Raw genomic sequence first — 26,401 nt, forward strand, 5'->3', positions numbered from 1 at the left:
GGATCGCTAGATCCTGTCCATTTAACATGAATGTCCATTTACTCTGAAACAAAAACACATGCCTGCATTCACTCGTTCCCCACAAATAAAGTGTCATGTTCAGATTTTGGCCTATATCTACAAAGTCTTCCTACATGTGGTGCATCTATAGCTAATTTGCCTTGTGTCTTTATTGCAGTGTAAGCATAATCATTTGCATATGTGCGTTTTTCTAGCCCCTTTTCTAGTCTCTCTTTCAATGCTTTGCGTCTATTATCAGTGTGATCTAAGAAGCTTTTCTCTACAGGTGTTAATAAGCAAGTCAGATTGTTGCGGTGTGCGTAAGCTGTCCCAAATGTAAGTGTTGGTTCAAAGAAGCCTCTAACTAATTTTATACTATGCTCCTTAGCTAATTTATTCAAAAACTCAATCACAGGCAGAAAAGAAAACACCACATCCAAATTGGAATAAAAGTATTGCACATGCTCCTGGTCATAAAATCTTGTTAGTAGCAAACTACAGCGTATCCCGTATGTCAGTGGAAGACTATGATATGTAACCCCTTCTTGCACTGATGAAGGGATCTTCGTGCACACGTAACAGTTTCTCGCATCCATGGTTTCAACATACTCATTCAGCAAGCAATAAAAGACGTTAGTGGAGAGTTCCCCCTTTGAATTAGTTCCCTCATGCAAGTGTTTTGTATCTTGCTCAAACTTTTCCCACGGTGTTGGTGTAGCAGTCTCAGGTTTTGAAGCATTGTTAGTCATTTTCTTATCAATCCACGGCATTCCCAAAATCACACCCACAATTATTATTGCACACACAATACCTGAATATAACACTTAAACAACCACATACCTTACCCTTCTTGCTACTACCTCTATTATAAGCAATGGTCTGTAAAGAATCAGCTATGGTCTGTAAAGAATCAGATAGCAAAATAACTCAAAACAAAACAATCAACTTGAGGACAATTTGAAAGCTCTTTTTTTTTTTTCTTCTGATGCAAAGTCTCTCTGTCGCTGCTTGTATTTACAGCGTTTCACTCATTCCCGGACCCTTTTGTCAATCAGGTTAGCAGCTTGTCATAATCGGGTTTTCAAAGTCAATTCAGGTTATCAGTGTCACATCCAGTAGTTTATAAGTCCCTTTCTCAGCTTTTCAGCTTTCAATTTCAATTTTTAGTTTTAACACAGTCTCTTTCTCTGATTGGTTTCAAGTACCGTAGTATTGGCCTGGTACTTCATGATCAAAACAGATCGCTAAGAATTCTTGTTGCCATTCAGATGTTGTTGCATATGCCCATTCAGGACCTGCGTACCTTCTATTTGCTGTTCTTTTTCTTTTCAACCTGCGTTCACTTTGCAATTCTCCTTCACTTAGATCCTCTATTAGGGTTGTATCGATTTCTTCCACTATTGTTTCACCTGGTACGACCTTTTCTTTCGCAGCCTGTTTCTTTGGCCAGTTATCACCTTTATGCGTCGTCTTCCTGCTTGTCCTTTCAGGACGCTGAACAGCACCCTCCTCTTGTGCTATGGTGTTTTCTCTTGACGGACCTGCAACTGGCTCAGGGGATGCCAGTGTGCTTTGACTTCTCTCTACTATTTCCCCTTCTTCTTCTTCTGGGTCTGTAACAGGTTCAAGCTCTAACCCGTATCCGTCTACTTCTGGGAGAACCTCTCCTTGACTTAGTTCTCCTGCTGCCTCTACTGAGATAGGCTCACCGTCACCTCTCTCGAACTTGTTTACTGTTTGAGGGACTAGGCTGTCCTCAGTGGGCTCTCCTGCAGTCTGAGTTCCCCTTTGGCTGTTTTCTGGCCCTGAGACTTCCTTTTCTGGAATTGCTGAGTCGGAAACTTCAAGTTCCTCATCAGTCGGAGATGTTACCTTCTTTGTGTGACTGACATGTATCCAGTTTTGAACGCCTGCACATTTCATAGCAGTGGTTGTTGTCAGTATTACTTGATGTGGCCCCTTCCAGCGCGGCTCCAAGCATGACTTCCTCACGTGCTTCTTGACAACCACCCAGTCACTGGTTTGCAGGGTGTGACCTGGATCACTGATTGGTGGCAACGTGTTGACCTCCACCTGGTGGGAAAAAGAGCGAACCACATCAGCCAAACCTTTGCAGTAGTCCAACACCATATCATCCATGATATTCACAAGAGCATTTGCGGGTACTGAGGGTAGCCTCATAGCTCTGCCCATCAATATCTTGTTGGGAGATAGTCCTGTCTTCTTATCGGGTGTGTTTCTCATTGACATTAGCACTAATGACAAGGCATCTGGCCATTTCATATTGGTAGCTGCACACATTTTTGCCATTCTCGACTTCAAGGTACCATTCATCTGCTCTACTAGTCCTGATGCTTCAGGGCGGTAGCTACAATGCAGCTTCTGTTCAATGTCTAACGCAGCACACAGAGGCTTAATCACCTCATTGTCGAAGTGTCTGCCCCTATCTGATTCTAAAGAGACTGGAAAACCGAATCTTGGTATTAATTCTCTGAGCAACAGCTTTGCGACTGTGAGACTGTCATTTCTACATGTGGGGTAAGCTTCAATCCAGTGGCTGAAAACACACACAATCACCAACACGTACCTCAATCCTCCACAAACAGGCATCTCAATGAAATCCATCTGCATCTTGCTAAATGGACCACCAGCTCTCCCTATGTGGTTCAAAGTTGCCCCAGTCCCTTTTCCTGCATTCATCCGTTGACAGATGATGCACCTGTGACAAGTAACCTCTGCCGCTTGTCTGAACTTTGGGTTAAACCAGTCAATTTTGAATAACCTGATCATTGCATCTCTCCCAAGATGTGCCTGTCGATGATAAAGCCTTGCAAATTGTGACAAGAGACTGTTTGGTAAAACCAGATTCCCCTCCTCTGAGACCCACAAGTCGTCAGCTCTTTGTACACATTGCATTCTCTGCCAAGAGCGTTTTTCCTCCCTGCTTGCACGGCCCTGCAGTGATTTTAACTCATCTAAGGTATCAACCACTCTTAAGGCAAAGTTCAAGCATGTTTCATTTTCAGTTTGCAGTAACAATTCCCACTGATCCTTGAACGATATACAGTTCAGTGCGCAAAATCTTGCGACTTGATCTGCATAGCCGTTTCCCATAGATACAAAGTCTTGTGATTTAGTATGAGCATTGCATTTCACCACGGCAATTTCAAGAGGTAACTGAATCGCATGCAACAAATCCTTAATCTGTTCGCCATTTTTCACTGGAGAACCAGAAGAGGTCATGAAACCTCTTTGTGACCACAATTGGCCAAAATCATGTACAATGCCAAATCCGTATCTGCTGTCAGTATAGATAGTGACTTTCAGGTTTTCAGCTGCGTGGCATGCTTTAGTAAGGGCAATTAATTCTGCCAATTGTGCGGAATACACTCTCTCGAGCCAGGAAGATTCAATAATACCAGCTATTGAACATACAGCATAACCGGCTCTCAGTATTCCGACTGAGTCTCTCAAACAGGATCCATCAACAAACATAATGCAGTCATTTTCTTTTAACTGCGTATCTTGAATGTCAGGTCGGGGTTTGGTACATAGTTCTGTTACTTCAAGACAGTCATGCTCCATTTCCTCTTCATTATTCTCAGTACATTCAACAGGAAGTAGAGTTGCCGGGTTCAATACAGTACATCTCTTTAAGGAGACATTTGGCGACCCCAAAATAATTGTCTCATATCGGGTAAGTCGGGCATTTGTCATGTGCTGCGTTTTAGTTCGAGTCAACAGAATTTCAACTGAATGGAAACCATTACTGTTAAGGGATGTCCCATCACTATGCCTTCACACTGCGTAAGGCTCTGACCAACTGCTGCAACTGCACGCAAACAACCTGGTAAGGCTGCTGCGACTGGGTCCAAGGTAGCTGAAAAATATGCTATAGGGCGGTTTGCACCTCCATGGACCTGTGTCAAGACAGATAAAGAACAAGCATCACGTTCATGACAAAACAGTAAAAGGGCTTCGTGTAATCAGGCATACCTAAAGCTGGTGCCCTGCACATGCACTCCCTCAATTCCATGAATGACTCAAGCTCTTCCTTGGACAGAGTTATGGTATACAGGCCATTCGCAGTTTCCTTGCCTGTCAGCTTTATCAATGGTTTAGAGATAATTGAAAAGTTGGGTATCCACTGGCGACAGTAGCCCACCATTCCCAAAAACATCCTGACATCTCTCTTTGTTGTCGGGGGGTTCATCTGCAGAATAGCTGTCACCCTTTCCTTTGATATTCTCCTGGACCCTCTCTCAATCAAGTGTCCTAAGTATTTCACCTCTTTCTTACAGTACTACAGCTTCTTTGGAGACACTTTGTCAGTTCTTCCCCAAATGGTTCAGTAAGGCAATTGTGTCATACCTGCAGTCATCTTTTGTTCTGGACGCAATCAGCAAGTCGTCAATGTATTGTACCAGAGTCGAACTGAATGGCAGTTCTAATGACTCCAAGTCCTTCTTCAATATCTGATTGAAGATGGACGGTGACTCAGAAAACCCTTGAGGAATTCTGCACCAGCTGTTCACCTTGTCCAGGAATTTAAAACTGAATACAAATTGGCTGTCCTCATGAAGAGGCACTGAAAAGAAAGCTTGTGACAAGTCTACAACGGTAAACCATTCTGCATCACATGGGACCTGAAACATAATCACTGCTGGGTTCGGCACTATGGGGCAACATTTTACCACAATCTCGTTTATTTTCCTCAAATCCTGCACAATTCGAACCTTCCCCCGAGGCTTTTTCAAACCCATTATTGGTGAATTACATGGGCTGCTCAGTACCTCTTTCAGAACTCCTTGCTTTACAAAGTCTGCAATTATCTGCAACACTTGAATAAGGACATCTTGTGCCATGTGGTACTGCGGCACCTGGGGAAACACTGCATTTGGCTTCACTTGTACTTTAACTGGTTCCACCCCTTTTATCAACCCCACTTCTTTTCCTGTCAAGTCCCACACTTTCTCTGTCACTCTTCCCTGTAATTCACCTGGTAAGTCAGTCACTGTACGCATCGGGAATAAGGTTCTCAGAGGATAGTCTTCATTCGTAGTCTCAGTCTCTAACTCTGAGAACTGACCATCACCTCCTCCGTCATCACTGTTTGTCTGCACCTCAATTCCATTGTTGGAACAGGTAATTGAACATTTATTTTGCATAGTAAGTCTCTTCCGAGAAGGGACACGGGTCTTGAATCACAGACTACAAACTTACGCAGTCCCTGGAAGTTGCCAATCTCAACTTGCACCGGATCTGTGATCGGGTTTGTCAAGTACTGGTTTGCTACTCCTACCACTCTTATGGTACTTCCTGAAAGTGGCAGTTTCTGAACCTCTGCACTTCAGACTGTAGAGCGTGTAGCTCCGGTGTCAACCAAGAATGAAACCTTGTGACCCATCACCTTCCCCTCGACATAGGGTCCTCTCTGGTCTACTTCTAAGGACGCTGCAAGCCTGCACTCTTCATTGTCTGAACTGTCATCCGACCATTCATCATTCATTCCATCTTCACCACGCAATGGGAATTGCTGTACCGTATTATTTTGACTCACTACTTGACCTGTGACCTGCTGAGGAAGCATCACCTGTTGCTGTCCCATCGGAGCATTTGCATTTGCTGTCTAGGTACCATGGGAACCTGCTGTTGTACTTGCTGCATTTGTGCTGGTTGAACACGCAGCATTTGCATTTGCTGCATGGGCTGTAACCCCTGCATCTGAACCATGTTATTTTGGAGGTTCTGGTTTTGACCTCTCAGTTTTGGACCCCTCATATTTTGAAATTTACCGACATCAGTGCTTTGTTGAACGACACTATCATGCACCACATTCGGGCATTCCCTCTTCCAATGCCCCACGCCCCCGCACGCACGTGACATGGTGACATCTTTTTCATCCCTTGTACGTCATTTTGAACCACCACAGTATTCAAATCTGGACCGCGATTCACAAAACCTCAACGTCGGCCTCTAGGTTGCGCCTAAAACACGCCATTCTCTTGCGGTTGTTGCTGTACCATCTGCTGGATTCCATTCCCTTGCATACCTGCCTGCGCTGCCCTTATCTGCATCACCATCACTTTCTCCTTCAGTTTTCTCTGCTTCAGCTCAATCTCGTCACTACAGTATTTCGCATACTGCAACACCTCATCAATCGGCTTCGCTTGCCAACAGATCAAATGATTCTTAATCATCTGGCTAACCTCTGGTCTCAGCCCTTCAACAAATCTGAACACAAGATTGTTCATGTCTTTCGGCTCGATAGTCTCGGTACCACTGTAATGTTTGAACGCTTTCAACAACCTCTTATAATAAGCATGGATCGATTCTTTAACCTCCTGTGAGGTCCGGTCGATTTTCTGCCAATCAGTCACTTTCGGCGACACCTTTTGCTCCAAAAATTCTATCACTTTATGTTAGTACTTCATCACCTCCTCAGATGGTGCTCCGGTCGCCTTATCCCTTGCCGGCTCCTGTGTCAGCAGGTCTACACCTCTCTTGCACTCAAGCCATAAGTCGGGCGGATCAATGATCTCAAACAGGGTATTCAAGTCTTCCCAGAGACACTTCGAAAGCTTCACAAACCCATCTGTCTTCACAAACCATTCTATCGGTTTCTCCCTCAATCTGGGGTAATCATTTGTGAAAGACAGAATGTCTCCCCTGGACCACGGTACATGGACTAGAACCCCTCCAGCTGTCTCTATCATCGGTAACATCTTTACTGTCTCAGTGTCCGGTGAAGCTTTAGTTGGACTTGATCCCGGACTATCACCTTTCTCCTTATCACTTTTCTTTGCCCATCTGCCTTCCCACTTTTCTAAGGCCCCCAGATATGCGCACTCTGCAGTATTTCCTTAAGATGCGCTTTTATCCCGGCTGACCTCATGTGATCAAAATCTTTGGAGTCGAAGTCTAGTCTGTAACTTCTTTTCAAATGTTTAGTATTCTCAATGTCAATATTGTATTTGTCTGCTAGGTTCGCCAACCTCTGGTGCACCTTGCCCACTTCTTTAGTAATCTTGGGGCACAGGTACCTTAACTCTGCTTCGGTGTACAATTCTAATCTGTTTACCCCTATCGTCCCTTCCACTAGTTCAGCAATTTCCACACCCAATCTCACAAAGTTCAGGTACTCCTCTTTTTCTGACCTTTCTGGCTTCTCTGCAGTTACTGCAGTCTTTTGTGAAGCATAAGTCTTCTCTAACCACTCATTTAACTGCTGTACCGAAAAACATTGCAGTGAAATATTCCCTGCATGCATCATTGGCGACTGTGAAGCATTCGTACTTATTGTCTGTGGGGTTAGCACACCTAACCATGCCTGTCTCGTTGCCTGCAACGGGGCTTCAACCGGGCTAAGGTCTAACAAGGACCTTGGTCTTTCGACTGATTGCTCTCCCGGGGCCATTAACTGGGGAGTTCCTATGGACCCTCCTCTTATTGCATCTTGGGTCATTACTCACTGATCACACATACCAGGCTTACCTTGCGCATACAATGGGACTGGTGGACCAACAGTAATTGGTAACGATATGGCAGCAGGTGTCTGGCCTGGTCCAAAACACCGCAGAGCAGCGACTCCCAGAGTTTGATTCTCTGAAGCCGGGGCAGGTACTAATAGAGGTCCTGCTGCTGGATTATACCCTGGTATCAGCTGTTGCTGCCGCTGGGGCAGCAATTGTGGAGTTGGCTCAAGCTGCAATAACCTTGATTTTGTATATAACGGGTCAGGCGGCACTATCAGATTTGTAGTAGTCTCTAGTACTGGGACGTCTGGATAGATTCTCTGTATCTGCGGTGGAGGTTGCAACTGTATCTGCATGTCTGGCGCAGTGGGTACACTGTCACCATTCTGTATCAAACCTGTATCACTAGTCTGTACTGTATCGGTAACTCCCTTCTCCTGCGTCTGGTTCCCAGGACCCGTACTGGTGCTTGGAGCATTGTCGTCCACTGCATAAGGTGGCGGGCGATCATGCAACAATTGATTAAGAAACTCTTCATCGTCTGAGTCACCTTCGTCGACCCAAGACCTTTTAGTCTCTTTAAGCTTATTAGAGTCCTTGTCTGTCTTATAGGTGGCTTTCTTTCCCTGTGTTTCGTCTCCCTGTGCTACTGCTGGATTCCCCATCTCCACATTTTGCTCTCATTGTCCCATCTAGCCTCAGCTAAAGTCTTTTCTGCTCTTTTCATTCTCCTCTCAAATTTCTGCTGTCTTTGTTTAATAGCCATTAAATCCCAGACTGCTAATGCCTCGTACTGAGCTGGCCTCGGAGGTGGCTTTTGTACACTTAACATCCACCTCAAATTTTCTAAAATTCTTGTATTGAACGTTCCGTGCTCTGGAAACGCCAAACATCCGTCTTTTTCTGTCAGTTTGCGCCACTGTTTCATCCATAAGCAAGGCGCGACACCCTTTTCTTCCATGACTATATAAGCTGGAGTACCCTCAGGCGGTGTAGGCTCTCCTTCACTCGCCATAATGTATGCGTCTCCTTTCAGAGCACTTCTAAAAGCTTTGATAAAATTAATCTTTGCGTCTTTTCTTTTGTTTGTATTTAATCAGAAAGTGACTTTAATTCCCAGGACACTCTTCACCCACCTTTCTCAACCTATGGCCTCTCACGGACGGCAGCCAATCAGTGTGCGACCCCTCTCTGCAACCGACCTATCTCAGCGCGGCACCACTGACGTCACACTCACACACACTGCAGCTGACAAAGTCCTGCGGCTAGTCCGCCCCTTACTGGATTCACACCAAGCTAATGCAACATATTGCGAGCACCTTTAACAACAACAACTCAAATTTGCCGGTTTACTACAGGAAAGGTAACACATTCGCTTCAGAACTTTACAGAGATTTCACTTGAAGCCTCGGCCGCTACTCTCTCCTTCTCAGTTCCCACACCCGCAAGCAGAATTCGACCCGCAAATCCTACTCTCGACTTTACAATGGTTTGTCCTAGTGCACTTTAGAACTTGCCAAATCTCCATCGAAGGTTTCACACATACTATTTGACTCATACTCAGCTTGTCAACCACGCCCGATTGACCTATTAAACTGCACAAATTACAACATAAACCCAAGTGTCTCCTACACTTGTCAATATACTCCGGAGTCTTAGACCACGACGGTTCCGTACATTAACAACCAACCACGTGGATAATTTTTTAGCAAAAAGCGCCACACTCGTATGAAGTACGCCAACTTCCCTACTCTCATACTGTGGAGTATGCCCACTCCTACTAAAACAACATCACCTGGCCTAAACATACACAAACTTCACAAATCACCTGCAAGATGCATAAGCTGAGCAAGCGCAAATTCTATACCACACATGCTAAGACGCGGAGAACATCCCTAACTCACTTAGGCGGGTTCCGAGATCCCGGGAAAGTCATGGTGAATATAGAAACACATCATACCTCCAATTTGCATTATCTAAAAAAAACAATCTAAACAATAATTCTCCGTCCTAGGGCCCCAAAGGGCCAAACCGTCGCTCTGCTACCAGAACTGATAACGCGTACCTTTATGATAATTTATTACACATCAGGACTCGTTTTAGGCCAATGAATCTTTTGACCCAGTTGGGATACACTTTAGGACGAGATAGCTAATCAATATGTCAATCAATACGTCAATAATGTCTTCAATATTTATCACAACAATGCATTTCACTTTAGTCAAAGTTATTAACCAAATTCAAAACACTACCATGACCTTTCAGTCATGAATGACCACACCAGTTTAGTAGAATTTTATGAATTTTTATTCCCTATTAGTTACAATTCTAAAAGCCGGCGTGTTAATCTCAAAACCAAGAAACACAATAGCATAGTCACGATATGGCAACTTTGATAAGATTTCATTAAGGCGAGAATCACAAACATCAAAACATAACACGGCGTCAACATAGATCAATTTAGCAGAGTGTCAATAATGCGTCGGTTCAACATAGCATAGATTCAGTCGTTTGTCTATTTGCGTCAATTTAGTGAACACCTGTCCTAACCACTAATTAGCATTGGCATGTTGGGCTTCATGCAAAACAATTTTGAACACCAATTTGGAAAACATCTAACTACGGTCTCTGTCAAAAGTAAGCAGTTGGTTCCTAGAAAGGAAAAGCAAACAGACAAATCACAATTGTATTGTCATAGTTACCCTCCAAGGTTTAGATCAGCACTCAGGTTCAGTCTTTGTCTTCAGGACATCAGTCTAATTGCCATCAATCAGAATTCAGCTCCAGGGCAAAAGGTGCACTTCCCTCATAAGGAGGTAAAGTGTAAAATGGGCAAACTAAGGAAGAGGATGGTTCTAAGTAAAATCAGCAAAGTCACCAAACAGAGTGACAAAGCTTCTGGATAAAAGCAATAGCATTCCCTATCCCACCTAATTATCCCTTTTTCGTTGTACATTCCCCAAAAACTTAATTGGTTGAATGTTATACCCCACTATCTCTACCCTATTGGAAAACAGATTATGTAATTAATCTTTCACCCCATATTAATTTACAGACATTTTATTGGTCCACATGATTGGCGTCTCCGGAGGTAGCACGTCCGGTATGATTTCATCCTTCTGTAATTCTTTGCACATCTTTTGGTCAGTAACTCCATTGTCTTCACCGGTTTGAACGACCTTGTACATTTCATTAATCTACACTGTTGTATTTTAATTAGCAATTTCTACAAGCAACGTGGATTTCATGGGAACGGATCTACTATGGTTACATTCAGCTTCTAGTTTGAAGAAAACAAGAGGTCATGTCCTTTTGCGAATCAGCACACTGCAAGATAGGAAAAATTTGTTTAATATGAGAGCCAAGCAGCTAAGCTTCGGCTCGTGCTAACTTAAGGCCTACAAGGATTTCAGCACAAATTCAATAACGCAATCATTAATAATTAGTATAAAACGTATTCTTTTTATAGTAATTCCTAACATTAGTCATTTTTATTAGTCCACGTATACATTGACGGCCACTCCCTGTGGTCACATTTCAGGTGCACGTTTAAACAAAAATACATTAATACAATTACTTAAGCGGCATTATCACACACTAGTTCATAAGCATTTCTTATTAATATAGATTATATAAGCTACGCTCTCTCAACTCTTCACTCGGGAGCAGTACACCTTGGATATGCATTTTCCACCAGTGCCCTTTCCCACAGCAACATGGAATCCTCTCTGGATCCTTCTATTATTACGTTCGTCTGACTTTGTCATCACCCCTGACACTAGACTAGAAGACTTATGCTGTGTTTTTTCCTTTTGATCTTTCCAGCATCAACCTGATTGTGATGTCATCAGAAGTAGACTCCAGTGATCTGTACCTGAACCGACTGCTGGACAATGTCTTCCATGCAATGGTGAGTGCTCTTTGACCTGTGCGGTATGCTATTGACTTCCAACAACAGAGGTGAGTTGCATCCATTAGCTGGTTGGATGCCAAGGCTCTCACAATTTGCAGTTGAGGACAGTGATTGATTCCTTCAGCATGTGTAGGTGCAGATGCTGTAATGTGACTGTGGATATTTCATGAGGCTTTTGTCTCTCAGCCTTTTGCTACAGACAGTAGAAGTTCACTTGGGGAAGTGGGTGTTGTTGATGAAGGCAGCCTCTCTCTATTAACATTTTAGGCCATTAGTGTTTAGCAGCTGTTTTTATGGGATCAGGTGCTGCTGTTGTATTTTAAAAGCAATCACCCGCTTTCTTGCGATCCTTCCTTGTAGGTTTTCCATCTAATGGACCTTTACATATCTAATGACAGCTGTGATGTTTCTGCTCATAGGTGTTTCACAGAAGTCTGCCATTTTATGTATTTTTCTTTAAAGGGGTCAAAATCTCCCAATCCTTTTTTGGCATGAGTTATCGATGTCAAGTGGACAAACTTTTTCTGAGGCAAAATAGACTGCAGAAGTAGTCCTCTTCACCCCCATCTCTTGAAACCCTCTATAGTGATGAGGGATATTGATTCATCTCTTCCTTCTACAAAACACAGATAAGTCTCTTGAACATAGGTACACTGTATGTGTTAATAGCATGACTGTAGATGTAACCACTTATTTAATGTCTACTCCATTTACCCACTCTTAAATGATAAAGACTCTGCTCTGCTTCCCCAGATGCAAAGGATCATCGCTGTCTCCATTAGTAATCTATGCACACAAATGTGATTCTGACTGATAGATGCCAAAAGTGACATTATTAGCCCTGCTGCATGTGTCTTTTGCTGAGTTAGTGCAACACAGGTGGGTCACAATGAGACATTGTTATCAGTGTATGTTATCTGTGTTGGACTGGTGAGAAATGACATTGGCCTCTGTATCATTAATGACAATAGACATTGTAGGCATGAATCACTTGTGAATAGTTTGTCATCTTACAGGTGCTGGTGGTCGGCTTGGAAGAACTGGTGAACATTAAAAATGTTGAACGGCTGAAGAAAGATTTAAGGGTATATATTTTTTTTATGTATTATTACCAATTTTGTCTGGTGTGAGCCATTTCGTGTAAGATGCCAGAGCGCTTTACAAAAGGGGAAAGTATTCTGCTGCTTACTAATCCAGTGACTGGGGGGCAACAGTGTGAACACGAGTTGGTGTGCCGATAAGGTTACAGAGCAGGAAATGTTTCGTAGAATGCAAGTCCTACTTCATAAAATGAGCAGAGGGGTGATAGTGCTGCTCTGGAGCTAGTGAGAAGATGGAGAGTAATAAATAGTGAAGAAACAGTGAGATCAGAACTGTGCTAGAGACAAGGTCAGTGAGGAAAGTATAAGGATACTGGATAGCTCTATGTCATAGACACAGTTGTCCAGTCCTGTGGTTTCCTTTACAATATGTAGTGTTTTGGGAAATGTGTTTCCTGTTCTTTTCAGCTAAACACAATGCACCAAATACACAGAGAATTAGTGTTTTAAATAATAATGCCCATGGGTGGCAAGTTTTATCCTTGGTGACATGGTACCCTTTGGTGAATAACAGACAGTGAGGAGTTAGTGAAGCAATTGGCATGAAAAACAGGGAGAGAAACATATGAGAGCTCTGGGAAAAGAGATGCCAAAAGGTGAGTTGCCAAAAAGTTAATATAAGGGAAAGAAAAGTTCATATACGAGGCTTACCTAAAGCAGGAACTTTCCATTCTCTTTTTCAGTATTCCCGATAGTCTCTTCACCTTTTCAGGTTGGACCCTGAGGATGTGTCCGGTCTGGTTTCTCTCAGGTAGACTCTAGGTGTTGGCCATCCCAGAATCCAGACAGCTCGGATATGGGCTCTGAGATTCCGAAGCTATTTCCAGAGATTAGGCGTTTCATTTTTTGGAGGTTACGGTCCTCTTCTTCGAGCATTTGTGTTTTTAATGGCACTGCATTGCTTCTTTGTTGTGCAAAGGTTCTACTTATGGTCCCGCCCTTCTTCTAGCATACAATTATAAAAGAGGTTTGAAAAGCCAACTTCATCTGTGTATTTTGGCCATTTCAGCAGAGCGTTTAGAGTTGTAATTATGGCCAGCATTAAATGTGAAAACAGTCTGACCTATTTTGGACTTCAGAAGCCTCTCCCAGTGTTGCCATTTCCCATAATTTGTTCATTAGTACTTCTGATACGATAACTGTGTGTCAAACAGGAGATGGAAATAGCCAGGACATATAACTAAGTAAATCGCATGAGTGTTGTGTCTTCCCTGTGCTTGAGGTAAAATTAAAACTGCGACTAGAGGTCTAGAGGTGTCTCTGCTCCTCCTTGTTTCCCTGTTGTCCCCTGATTGCTTTAGGCTTGTGGCTTTCCACCACAATAGGCTGCATTCGCCTTCTGCTCTCTCACCTGTCTCTTTTACCCTTCTTACGACTTGTGTTGGTTTCTGCTCTGCTTACCTATCTCTTACCTCCTTCCTCTGGCTGCTAATAGATATGAGCTCACCTGAGCAAAATAGTCTGTGGTCCATTATCAGGCATGCTATATATACTGATGTTTTCTACAGTCCCATCCCCCAACCTTGTTGCTTCAGGGTTCTGCATTCCTCGCCCATCATGTGCACAACTGTGACTCCTGTGATCTTATGGGCCTCCCGCACCCACCCTAGCGTTAAGCAGAAATCCATTATGTGCTAAGGGTTGCTGTCTTGAATCAAGAATAATATTTAAATCACTGTGCCTGGCACACAAAGGGCTTAACTCTGAATCTCCTTCCAAGATTAAGGCACTCCTATTCCCCTACACACCCTTCAGGCCCTTAAGGTCCGCCACTGGCAGACTATTGAAGGTACCTAGAATTTACAGGTCATTATCATATCTGGTCCCTAAACTATGGCACATTCTCCCCACCGAACTGAGATGCCTAGACAATGAGCCTTGTTTTAGGAAACTGCATAAAGCTTGGCTCTAACCCCTAATAGGTCTGCCAGCATCTGTTCTGTGATGCTCTGCTCTCATTTGCTCACCTTCAGCGCTGTGAAGCCTTAGGGTTGCCGTGCGCTTTATAAATGAATCTAATCTGTGTACTTCCTGAGACTTTTTCTCTCTCTCCATCCACAGAATGTAGTATAATCCTACTTTCCTCCGATGATGATCTGTAATGTGATGCCAATGGCCTAGAGGTAGCCTAGCAGTGGAGACTGGTCCTAATGTACCTAATGTAGCACTGTCGCAAATAATGGTGTTTCTTTCTACAATTTCCATCCACTGACTGCATGCTTTTTTAAAAAGCCTCCTCTATAGTCCTAAAACCCCGGTTGAAAAAATGACCATGGCTTAAAAAATTCAACTCATTCCTTTCTTTGCTTTCTTTTGAATGACTCACCCCTTACACTCCATTCTCTGCATGCCTCCTTACTTGGATTACAGCTAAGTCACTTGCATGTTCACATTAAGTGCCTTTTAATGTAGTCGGCACAATGCCCACATCTCATTTTCATAGATCACAAGCTCTCCTTCTTTGAAACCATTCCACTGCAATCTAACAATACCTAATCTAATTTAACTCGTCAGTTAATAACACCTATTATTTGCATGAACTTAAACAGCCCCTACTAGTGATCACATATAACCCTAGCAGTTTAGTCTATCACTAAGAAACCAAATCAACTGCATGAAATGGTCTCATTGAGAGCGCATGACTAATCACAGTCACCACAGGTTTTTGAGTTCTGGAACAACAATTCAATATGTGTTTACCCTTTTCCCAGCATGCTGCACCCTTTTTTTCTTACATATTTTCCGCTCTTATCTCAGTTCTCTGTAGGGTACTGCCCTACTCGGAGCTTCCGACCCCTTCCAGCCTGCTCGTCTTCTCCCCTGCATCATAAAGACTTCATAGCTGCCATGATGTGAGATCCTTTTTTGCCTTCTAGTCTTCTGCTCCAGTCTTAACTTGTTTTGGTCTCTTCTGTAGGCCTGCTACCGGCTAATTGATAGCTTCTTGACGGTGTCGGAGAAGAGTGGTGACCTTACGCAGTGTGTGGATTGTGTGGTGCCCTACGATGGCCCAATTCTGCAGGTGAGCAACAACCCACATCAGCAACTTGAAGATGTGTAGCATGCTCATGCAAAGTGGGCTCTGGTGGATACAAGAAACGCTTCTTGTGCATGTGTTCTAATTTTGTTATTTATTCATTTTGAGTCTTTATCCCAAATATCAGTTGTTAGTAGACAAGATACATTTGTCACGTAATATTGTGGCCGTCTGACCCACATCTGCAAAAATGTTTAATTGTTCCACAGTCATGGGTACAAATATTTTGAATGCTTCAATAAAGGCAGTAGTCTCCTACTCTGCATAAATTACAAAAGTGTCTAGCCTTGACATGGGACTGAGTAATTTCACACAAACAAGCCCTGAATGCTCTTAAAAGGGGAAGCTAAATGTTAAAGTTAAAAGCTGTTTTCAAATAAACTTCTAGGGGTCCGATTATGATGAAGTAAATCCTACCTCCTAACTCGCCCTCATTTGGCAGGCGTCACCCACTTGTCTATAATGTACACAACGCAAAAACACCACACGCCTCAATGGCCATGCTCTGTTCACTTTAAAAAGATCACATTTTTAAATATCTGGCTTCACCCCATTCATGCCTCCAGGAATTGTTAACAGACTGGGTCATGGGTGCATTCTCATGGGCCAAATGCATTGTGATAACCTACAAGTCCTTGATTCACATAAGATAAGCTTCTTAATAGGCACCATAATAAAATGGAAGATTCTGGTTGTATACAGAGCACGTAGAGAGTTATGTAGGAGTAAGAGCTATGGAAATCTACACTCATTGTCCACCACTCCTGTAAACCATTCAAGCACCAAGTTGCCAAGCAGGTTGTTCATTAAGTAGCATAAGCTTAACAAGCCCACCCCCCCTCAAATCTACACTGAATCCTTGAAATATTCACACTAGAAAGATTGACTGTTTACTCATTTCAGTTAGTCCATTTCATGACTAAAAGAGGTAAGAATTTTCAGGTTTCAAAAATACTAATTGGCATAATGACGGCATCACAAGCAATTACATAACCATTGACAAAATTGCTGGAAGTGTATATGAAAACATGCTGCCAAAGGATCACTTTTTCTTAGGGAAAGGGCTGAAAGTGCGAACGTGTGCATTGTGGAGAGTATTGGAGGAATATTGGGGGTTGTGCAAATTCAAACGTAGACCTACACTATTGGCTCTGTCTGTATTTCTAAAAACACATATTCTACATAATAGATAGAAATGTCATGCTTGTACAAACAGATGGAGGCACCATTTAAAAATCTGGCATTAAGTACATGAAGCGTTTGCAGTAGACATAAAACTGTACCCAAATCTTTGTTTTAATATAAAACCATGAAAATATTCAACTGTGGAATTGTTCTAAAGTACGCAAACACATTTATGTGGTTTGTACTATGTTTTTGAAAAAGAAAAAAGCACCAACGTTAACTTTACATCCTGTTATATTAGCATCCCACAAGGACATTGCTGGTCTTCCACATGTTTATCTAAAGGACCAGCAGTGTCCTTTTAATTACATGGTCTTTCAGTGTTCACAGGAAAATACCCAGCTGACCCTGAGATCTTAAAAAGTAATTTCAGATCACCATTGTTCTAAAAGCAGCGTCTGGGTTACATTTTTACTTTTAGTTCTTGTCCAATTCAGATAGGGAAGTTGGCGCATTCTCTTAAAATGTATCACTGTCATAGACACTTGGTCTGAAAGGGGGTGGGGGTGAAGCAACAGCCAGCTTCTTACCACAGCGCTGTATGAGAGTGGTGGTCCTTATCTTTAGTGTGGCCCCCACTTAGTCATAATAGCACACATAAGACAGCAGCTCCTTCGCATTACATCACTTCACGGGCAATGGTCTGTGTCTTGTCATAGCTCTGTATCAGGTTGACCATAGTCCTAGGAAATGGAGGTCGCAAACAGCAGCACTTCGGAAGACAGCCCAAGCAGTGCAACAATCCTCAACTATAGTCCAGAATCTCACACACTGCTTCAGGTAACCACTCAGTAGTCTCTCTCTCCCTCTCTCTCTTTTTCTGTCTCTGTCTCTCTCTCTGTCTCTCTCTCTGTCTCTCTCTCTGTCTCTCTCTCTCTCTCTCTCTCTTCACAGGGTCCTTTGATCTTGGCAGGCAGATGCTGGTGCTCCAGGGCGAGTGGTCTTGATTTTCCTGGGTGTTGTTCCCTCACCCAGCTGGTAGACCTAAGTCCCCAGTCCTAATTGCAACAGACAGAAGCCATGCTTAGCTTCTCCATGCTGATGTACAGCTCCAGTTTGACAATTTTGGGATCCTCAGGCTCCCCTCTTGATAATCATTTTCCAGACACAGGTGTGATTTAGTGTTGGAGTCTTTGAAATTCGTGATGCGGGGTTTGCCCCCTTTGAATTGCCCACTCCTCTGTCCTGTTCTTTGTCCAGAAAGCAGTCCGTCACAGCAGGAGCAACTTCAAACTTGATAACCCCAGGCATAGGCCATCATAGGAGCAACTAGAGGATCACACCTGGATGTCAGTCTCACTAATATATACCTATCAAAAGGGTACCAACACCCCAAGCCCTGTTCTTTTTGGTTCCCTTATCATCCCGTCTTCTTGAAATATGTCCAGGCCCTACTGACCGGTGACCTTTACATAATCAAAGAACCCTTTTGAAGTGCACAAGAGCCTGGCTCAGCCTTCCTATATTGTGACATCACCATGAATCTGGAAAGAGGAGACATAGGGCCTGATTCTAACTTTGGAGGACGGTGTTAAACCGTCCCAAAAGTGGCGGATATACCACCTACCGTATTACGAGTTCCATAGGATATAATGGACTCGTAATACGGTAGGTGGTATATCCGCCACTTTTGGGACGGTTTAACACCGTCCTCCAAAGTTAGAATCAGGCCCATAGTCTTTTATCCACCTGGACTTCTCTGCAGTATTTGACACTGACTCCCACCCTATCCAATCCTTTTTCGACATCTGAATCCAAGGACACGCACTGCGATGGATTTGCTCCTTCGTGCCTGGAATGATTCAGTCGGTCATTCAGCTTGGCACCATTCATCTTGGACACCCGTCACCTAATCTGTGGGGTTCCACAAGGATCATACCGGAGCTCGACCCTCTTCGACGTATACATGATCCCTCAAGCCAGCATAATCTGCTTTCACAACATCAGCTTTCTCTCCTATGATGATGACACAACTCATTTTCTCTCTCAGGGACAAGATGCCCATACCTGGATCAAGTTCAATGCCTGCATGACTGAAATCGTCCACTGGATGAAGGCCAGCTGTCTGATCAGAACACTGACAATACTGAAATTGTGATCTTTGGGAAGAGCACTTCACAGTGGGACTCTACCTGGTGGCCAAGAGAGCTGGGACCAACACCCACCACCACCAGTAACACTAAGAACCTTGGGTTTGTCATCAACAGCAAACTTGACAAACAAGTCAATGCCATCACCTCCTCATGCTTGCATACCCTGAAGATGCTGAGGAAGATATTCAAATGGCTCCCAGTCAGCACCCAAAAAATCATCACACGCGCTTGGGTCACAACAAGCTACACTACAGGAACACCTATATGCCAGGATCAGCCAGAAGGCTGTAGCCCATTCAGAACTTGGTGGCCAGAATCACTTTCAGCCTCCCACACAGACCTCGCATCACATCAAACTGTCGCGTAGGCTCTCATCCTAATGAGACTACTGGATTTTTGGGCGGCAAGATCGTTCACAGTGTGGGGGACTAAGTCTAACCCACGGCGAAGGACCCTTGTCACCCCAAATCCGGGTTGAGCTCTGGCTAACTAGCAGTGCCTTATCTCTTCCAAAAGGAAGAGACAATTGGGCAGCCGAGCGCATGAGATCTTAGTGCTTCCCAGGGAAGTCGTGGTCACTCAGGTCACAACCAGTCCTCTCGTAAACAGTGTGGTCCCATACATAAATGACAAAGGCAGTTTGAGTTTTAAAGATTGGTTTAATAAAACGACTGCATTTTAGATAACAAGGCGTGAGCCGCAATAACCAGAACCATACAACACAGTAGGATTGAAATAGTAACGAGGAGAGTGAAACATAAGAATAATGCTATCATAGTGCAACTAGAGTACGTTCTCTCTCTAAGTTATATTTTGAGCACAGCATGTGAAGCTTTAAGCCTGCCTTTCAGGTTCCCCTGGGAGGACATCGACCCTCATACCTGAGCAAAGGCCTGTGATCTGGATCAGCATCTGCAACAGGGCAGTCAGCATCTAGTTGTAGGTTCCTGGTCGGAATCTCCCTCTTACGTGTACCAGGACTAGAAAGTGTTTTTATAACTGACAAGCAGGTGTTCTAAGAAACGTCCCTACGTAAGAATGTGTACTTTCTATGAACCCCAAAGACTAAACTTCTACCACGTCTATCGGCAATGTACCAGACTGTATCCTTGACTGAAGCACAGAGTGAGCAAGAATGTATTGTTTGAGAACACAGTGCTGAAGTAAGCTAAACTATGTGATAGAAGAAAATAAAACAAGACCGTGAAACTGGTTATTGTAAAATAACAGAGCGAGGCTAAATAAAATGCATCTAGGGCAAAGTGCACAGAGGCCTAATACTTTAAGCAAACGCGCAAAAAAGCTACATTAAAAATGGCTACACTACAAAACCACACCTGAAGGAGATCCACTGGCTCTCCATACACAAACAAGCACAATTCAAACTCCTCAGAATTTCAAGGCATTAAATAAGACTGGCCCAGTATACCTGAACAATCGCATCTGCTTTCATAAATATTCCAGACACTTCTGCTCATCCGGATTCCTACTTGCACATGTTGCATGCATTCAGAAAACCAGATCCATCAATCAAATCTCCTACTTCTCTCCTAAAGCATAGAATGACCTTCCGCTACACATAAGAAACTCCTCCTCGCTTCCTGAATTCTGCAGAAAGCTGAAGAGTTAGCTTTTTCAGTAGTCCCTCTCGGCCCTAGGTTTGGCTAGGCTCACACCTGCTCAGCACCAGGATACTCTCCTAGATGATAGTGCACTTTACAAATTTATATAATATAACATGTTTCACCCAACTCTCAGAAATTCAGGCAATCCACAAAACTTTCTGGGATGGTTCCTCCACCTCCGAAGACCTCTGAATCCCTGGCTTCCAATATGGAACCCACAAGCTTCCATATACTGTACCATACACATGCATAAATACATTACATCAAACCCAGACAGTCACGTGTGTGCTGCACAGCACTACATACTAACATGATGCAAACCACGAATGTTAGGTACACAGCTGCAGAACTTTACATGAGTGGGCCAATAGGCCTCACTCTAGTGACACAGGTTAAAAAGCATTTTCACTTTACTGACCACTTGCCACAAAAACGGTATGCAGCCACCAATGCGCTCATGCTGCGTGACTCTGGAGAAGAGCAATAGTCCTTTACAATTACCAAGGTAACGCTTTGTGTGCCCTTCTTGGTCTAACAAAGCCGTGAGACAGGCCTAAGTCATGGTGCACAGGCATGGATCTGTCTTTGTGCTCAACACAAATTTGCTACCAAGGATCCAGGTATCGCTGCAGCCCTGCCAAGTACCATGCATCAGGCGTTAGACTAACATATTTCAGTGTGGTGGTCCGCATCGCCGAACTAAAATGCAAAATCACACATTATATCGCCTCTCAGCTGTCAAGCCAGAGCTATGCTATAATGCACCAATACCGAAACTGTAGTGGCAGCATGCAGTGCGTGCTGCTCCAGGCAGGCTTGGGGGATGGATCATCTGCTCGCTAGATGCTAGTACTAGTCTGTGCTTCAATGTGACTAACACCCAACACCACAGGGCATAACTTACACCAGGAAGAGTCACTGTACGTGCCCAGTGGCTAATACTAAGACAGTGTAAGTCTCAGTGAGTTTGTCAGGCACACTTTAATAGTAATATGCGGGTGACGGATCCATCCTGCTGCCAGCAGCACGAGCAGGTGGCGTTTTAAGTTAGTTTTGGCTGCTGCAGTGTGTGAGCAATGCCAGGACAGCTGAGCACCCCGCTCGCACCGTGGTGGTATGGATCCAGCGACCTGACCGACCCCATCAGCGCCAGCGACTGACTCGCCGTCATGAACCTGCTGCCAGCAGCAGAGCTCGTTGCTCACACTGCAGCGGCATTGATCCCAGAGACAAGACCCAACCCCACCGGCGGCCGGGCTGCTGAGTGTGAACCACAACGGCTGCCAGAGTGATTCAGCAGCCGAGAGCACTGTCATCAGAGTCCAGTGAAATTAGTCACAATGTATCCCGGCAACCTTGATCCTATTCTCACCTATACATGTACCATCTAAACATCAGTGTGCAGCTCAGAGAGTATAGATTATCGAAAATATATTCATCATTTTATTAGAAAAATGTATTCATCTTTTATCTTCAACATTTTATTACAAAAATTGCATTCATCTCTTTGTCACAATATCAAAATGTCTACCTTGTTTTACAGATACATATGAAATCGTGCAAAACATCCACAATAATGTAGTTACCTCAAGTGGTCCATCATAGGTTGAATAAATACAGGTTTTCAAAGAATACACATATACTCACTGACTCAAATGTGAGTCAGAGTCCACTAAGGCAGTTGTGTGCCACAATTACGCAGGAGTCCAGTCGTAGCGGGCCAGCCATCACAGGGCCCTCCTGTTGCTGCGGCACCGGCTGGCTTTGCAAAGAAGTGCCTAAGACTGAGTGACTGTATAATCTCCTGGTTGCACTTGCTGTGTTATGCTACTTTTTGCTTGTGAGAAAGTGTCGCTCATAGTTGTTGAAATGTCACTCATAATTACACTGACATTGTGAAAATGTCACACATAGCAATCTGAAACCTTGGCAGCTATGCAGCTGGGGCACTCAGGGCAGAGTACGTCCATTACCAAGCAGGGGACTTAACGTTCCCAGCAATAATCTTAGCACGGATGCGTGACACTTGACAATGCCAAAGTAAACTGAGCAAATAAAGCTGTTCATGCGTGACTGGCTCTGCTGCTTACAACTGCTACTTTTACGTTATCCTGCATCATTCCTATGGAAACTCAGACAGCGGCCCTCCTCTTACTTACTCTGTAGTGACTTGTTAATAGAGGTGCTGGCCCACCTACTCACATTATTTCACAAGTGGTTCACCTACTGAAGAAACAAATTGCTCAGCGGAGCGAAGTGTCCACCCCCAGGCCCCAGCCCAAACTGTAGGACGGTCAGTAGACTCTTGGGCCATCTAACCACAGAAGTTAACTGGCTGTCGGGGGAAAGAGGCTTCGAGAAGGTGGCCCCAGTGTCAGGTGCACTCACAAAGCACCAGTCACTTACCTGGGTTGTACTGTTAAAGAATAACTAAACAAACCCCTTTTGGGGGCACCTAATAAAGGGATCTGTAGACTGCTGTACAAAAAGTGTACATTTATTATATATGTTGATCATGAAATCAACTTCATTATTAACACCATCTGAAATACATAGAAAAGTCAAATGTGTAGTGCTTGTCCTAATATGTGAATAGATTGACAGCACCATCTAGATCGGTGGATCTTAACCTGTGGGCCAAGGTACGTGATGTCTAATCACGGCTTCTGCAACTGTTTGGAAAATTACAAAATAAAAGCTGATTAATAAAGTGTGTATATATACTATAGAAGCAAAACGTAAAACAGAAAATTGAAAAGGTTCTCTAAATGTCAAGCAATTTGAAATTGGAGGCTAAAAATTAAGTTAGTATCACTAGCGTGATTCATGGAAGCACTGCAAGTATAGTAAATAGGATCTAGTATGGATGATGAGTGGTGACCTCAACTAAAAAAAACTGACAAAACGAGAGCATTTATTAGGAGCAAAAACACATTTATATGCTAGATTCTAGCATGTATCTTTGTCTTTTTTTAATTAAAATCAGAATTTAGAAAAGCTTCAACCTTCCCATTAAAATTTCGATTTGTCTATGCTTGTTTGTAAATGAAATAAAATATTTCACTTCTTTGTGAGTTTGTTTGATGTATACATGTTTCCATAGCGTAGAAATCGCATAGGCCCAGGTCCCCAGTTTCCAGTTTCCAGTAATGATTCAGTGGGAGTCCCAGGATGATTTCAGTAATAATTGTGGGAGTCCATTGAAGTCAAAAAGTTAAGAACCACTTATCTAGATCAGTCTAGTATTTATACAATGAATACAAATACAAAATTAGTCAAAACATCTTTTAGATTATGTAATATTGCACACAAGCAGATACAACTAAAAGTGTGGTGAGATGGTGACTCAAGACATAGTTTACCTTGAAACAAAACACAAACATAAGTTTATGAGCATTTGAAAACTCTTCTCTGGCCCTATTCCACCTTGGACGTGCACCTTTCGAGGACCGGATTAAATCATTTTTCAAGAAGGAAGGGGGGAGCATAACACACCCCAAACTTCCTGGGTGATTAGGAGAAGGGATTTTTCTACGAGGGAAAAAAAAGCAAAAAGAAATGTGCAATTGCACATGGGTGCTGGTTGTGCCCAGTGTAGAATTTACTGTATGCACAGTTTTGCATTGTAGATCAAGATGATTTCCATATTGAGGAATCCCACTGTGCAAAAAAAATCACAAGTTTCCCAGAAACACACCTGAAAAGCTGCACACTGGAGCATGTTTCTAAATGTCTCGCTGGTAGGTTTTGTGAGAAGAGTGCATAAGTTCTTCCACTGAATGATCCAGGTGCCATTTTTTTTTTTTATTGATTAGAGATAGCGGGTGCACTTGATACAGTAATTAAATGTATACATTTCTCTTGCGTGAAATTGCTGTTTTGAAAGCGGTCTCTCAACAGCAAATGGGAGCTGGCAGTCCCATTAAAAAAAAAAAAAAAATTATAATGACCACAACGTGTAGTTGGGGTGGTGGGGCAGTGGGTGATCTAGTTGAGGAAGCCACGGAAATTTGGCAGGGGAGCAACAAACAAGATTTACACCAGGGGAAGAAGGACTAAATAAAATTCAAGGTATGTGTTACCTAAACAAAACACAAATGTCAGTTTATGTGCATTCACAAACTCTTCCCTGACCCTAGCCCACCCTGGGAATCGTCAGAGATGCAAACCTGTCGAGGGCTGGATTAAATCACTTTTTAGGAGGGTTGGGGAGCATAGCACACCTATACTTCTTGGGAGAGTAAAAGAAGGGCTTTTTCGGTGGGGAAATGTTTTCCCCATCCAGAGGGTCAAAAAGCAAAAAAATTGCAGTTGCACATGGGTGCTGGTTTTGCCCAATGTAGAACTTACTGATGCAGATCAGGATCATTTTCATATTAAGGAAACCTAATCTGTAAAAAAAAAAAAAAAAAAAAAGTCTATCCCATGAATACATCTGAAAAGCTACAACCGGTGTGTGTTTCTAGATGTATCACTGGTAGGTTTTGGGAATTGCTTAAAGTTTTAAATCTACATCTGTGCTGTAGCATGGCATAGATTTATAACTTTGATTTTGGCTCTGGGAATGTATGTACTTGTAGGTAATGTACATCAGCTAAACCCAAGTCCAACACAAGCAAGCAATAGCAAAACCAGTAGCTCTTGCCCTTTTGACCCATTGAATTTGGCAATGCTTTTTAGCAACATCAGCAAAAAAAGGACAGGGCAGTGATGTGACACATACGTGCCATGCTGCTTCTGGTGCATACATTTTCCTACAGAATGATGGTGCCATTTTCTTTTTTTTTTACTAATCAAAGATAGTGAGTGTTTCTTGAAGCAAGAAATAAAAAATATATATAATCTTCTCTTGCGTGAAATTGTGTGGTTTTTTTGTTTGTTTTTTTTTGTTTTTTTTTTAAAGCAGTGGACGGGCAACTAAAGATTGTGTACGTCACGGAGAATTGGCGGGGAAGCAACCACCGAGATTTAGGCCGGGAGGAAGGAATAAATAAAAAACGAAAAAAGAATGGGTGGGGGAAGAGGAAGCAACTCTGATCACATGGATAGGGGGTTGTTTTTGAATGGGTAACATGCGAGGGAGAAAACAAGTCGGGAAGGGGAGACCAACACAGAGCAAGGAGGGCGGATATTTGGGAGGAGAAAGCAGCACGCAGATAAAGCAGGAAAACACATCCACTCTCATGAAGTGGTTCAAAAAAAGTAGTTTGTAAATGTGAGCAGTGGAACGAGTGAACTCATCCAAACAGAAGGCTGGTGGCAGAACTATGCTGTAGGGGAAGGATAAACACAAGAAAGCAATCAAATATGTAGCAAGCAAATGAGAACAACAAGAAAACCAACCAGTGGTAAGCAATGCTTTAAGACAGCATTGGACCTTTACCAGAAGAGATCTAAAATGATACAAAGATCACGTTATTCCTGATTGAAGTTCAGAGGCACAATATCAAAATTCTCAGTGCAGAAGCTGAAGCCTATGGAGTTTTCACTGTTGACTTCAAGTGTTGTGAAACTGAACAGAAGAACACATTCTTGCTTGACAGCATGTTTCTTGACTCCATCAAGAAAGCATACTATATCGAGACGTTTGATGCTAAAATGTTTGCTATTGAAGATTTCAGTGTAAAGTTGATTTCAGTCTCCTCAGTAACCCAGAAAGTGAAGACTCCAGCTCTCTTATTTTACCTATACAGCTAATAAAAGAGATAGACGAGTTTCCAAAGCTTGTGTACCTCAATTCACATATTTGGTTAATTTTGAATGGCAACAATACTGCCTCCTGCAAGTCTCCTCATGTTGTTGGTTCCAATATTCGTGGGATCAATTACATTTTCTTGACACTGGCTATCTCAGTCTTAGTGCAAACGCACGCCATAACTATGTACTACAGGAATAAGTAAAGAGAGAGCAGATGAGGCTCAGGGTCATCACAGAATCCGCTCCCCTTCGGGCAGCTGCGAATTTGTGCTGCCC

General features: G+C 43.1%; 1 protein-coding gene across 1 annotated transcript in view; it reads left to right on the forward strand.

The window, feature by feature from the left end:
* The window catches only part of FUZ (fuzzy planar cell polarity protein), a 161,180-nt gene that overhangs the window by 49,904 nt on the left and 84,875 nt on the right, over positions 1–26,401 (forward strand). The window contains exons 3-5 of the mRNA XM_069200951.1: positions 11,301–11,385; positions 12,405–12,473; positions 15,406–15,510. Coding sequence (XP_069057052.1) covers positions 11,301–11,385; positions 12,405–12,473; positions 15,406–15,510 — 259 coding nt within the window. The remainder of the gene's footprint in view (positions 1–11,300; positions 11,386–12,404; positions 12,474–15,405; positions 15,511–26,401) is intronic.

The sequence above is a fragment of the Pleurodeles waltl genome, chromosome 7, assembly GCF_031143425.1.
Source record: "Pleurodeles waltl isolate 20211129_DDA chromosome 7, aPleWal1.hap1.20221129, whole genome shotgun sequence".
NCBI classification, from domain to species: Eukaryota; Metazoa; Chordata; class Amphibia; order Caudata; family Salamandridae; genus Pleurodeles; species Pleurodeles waltl.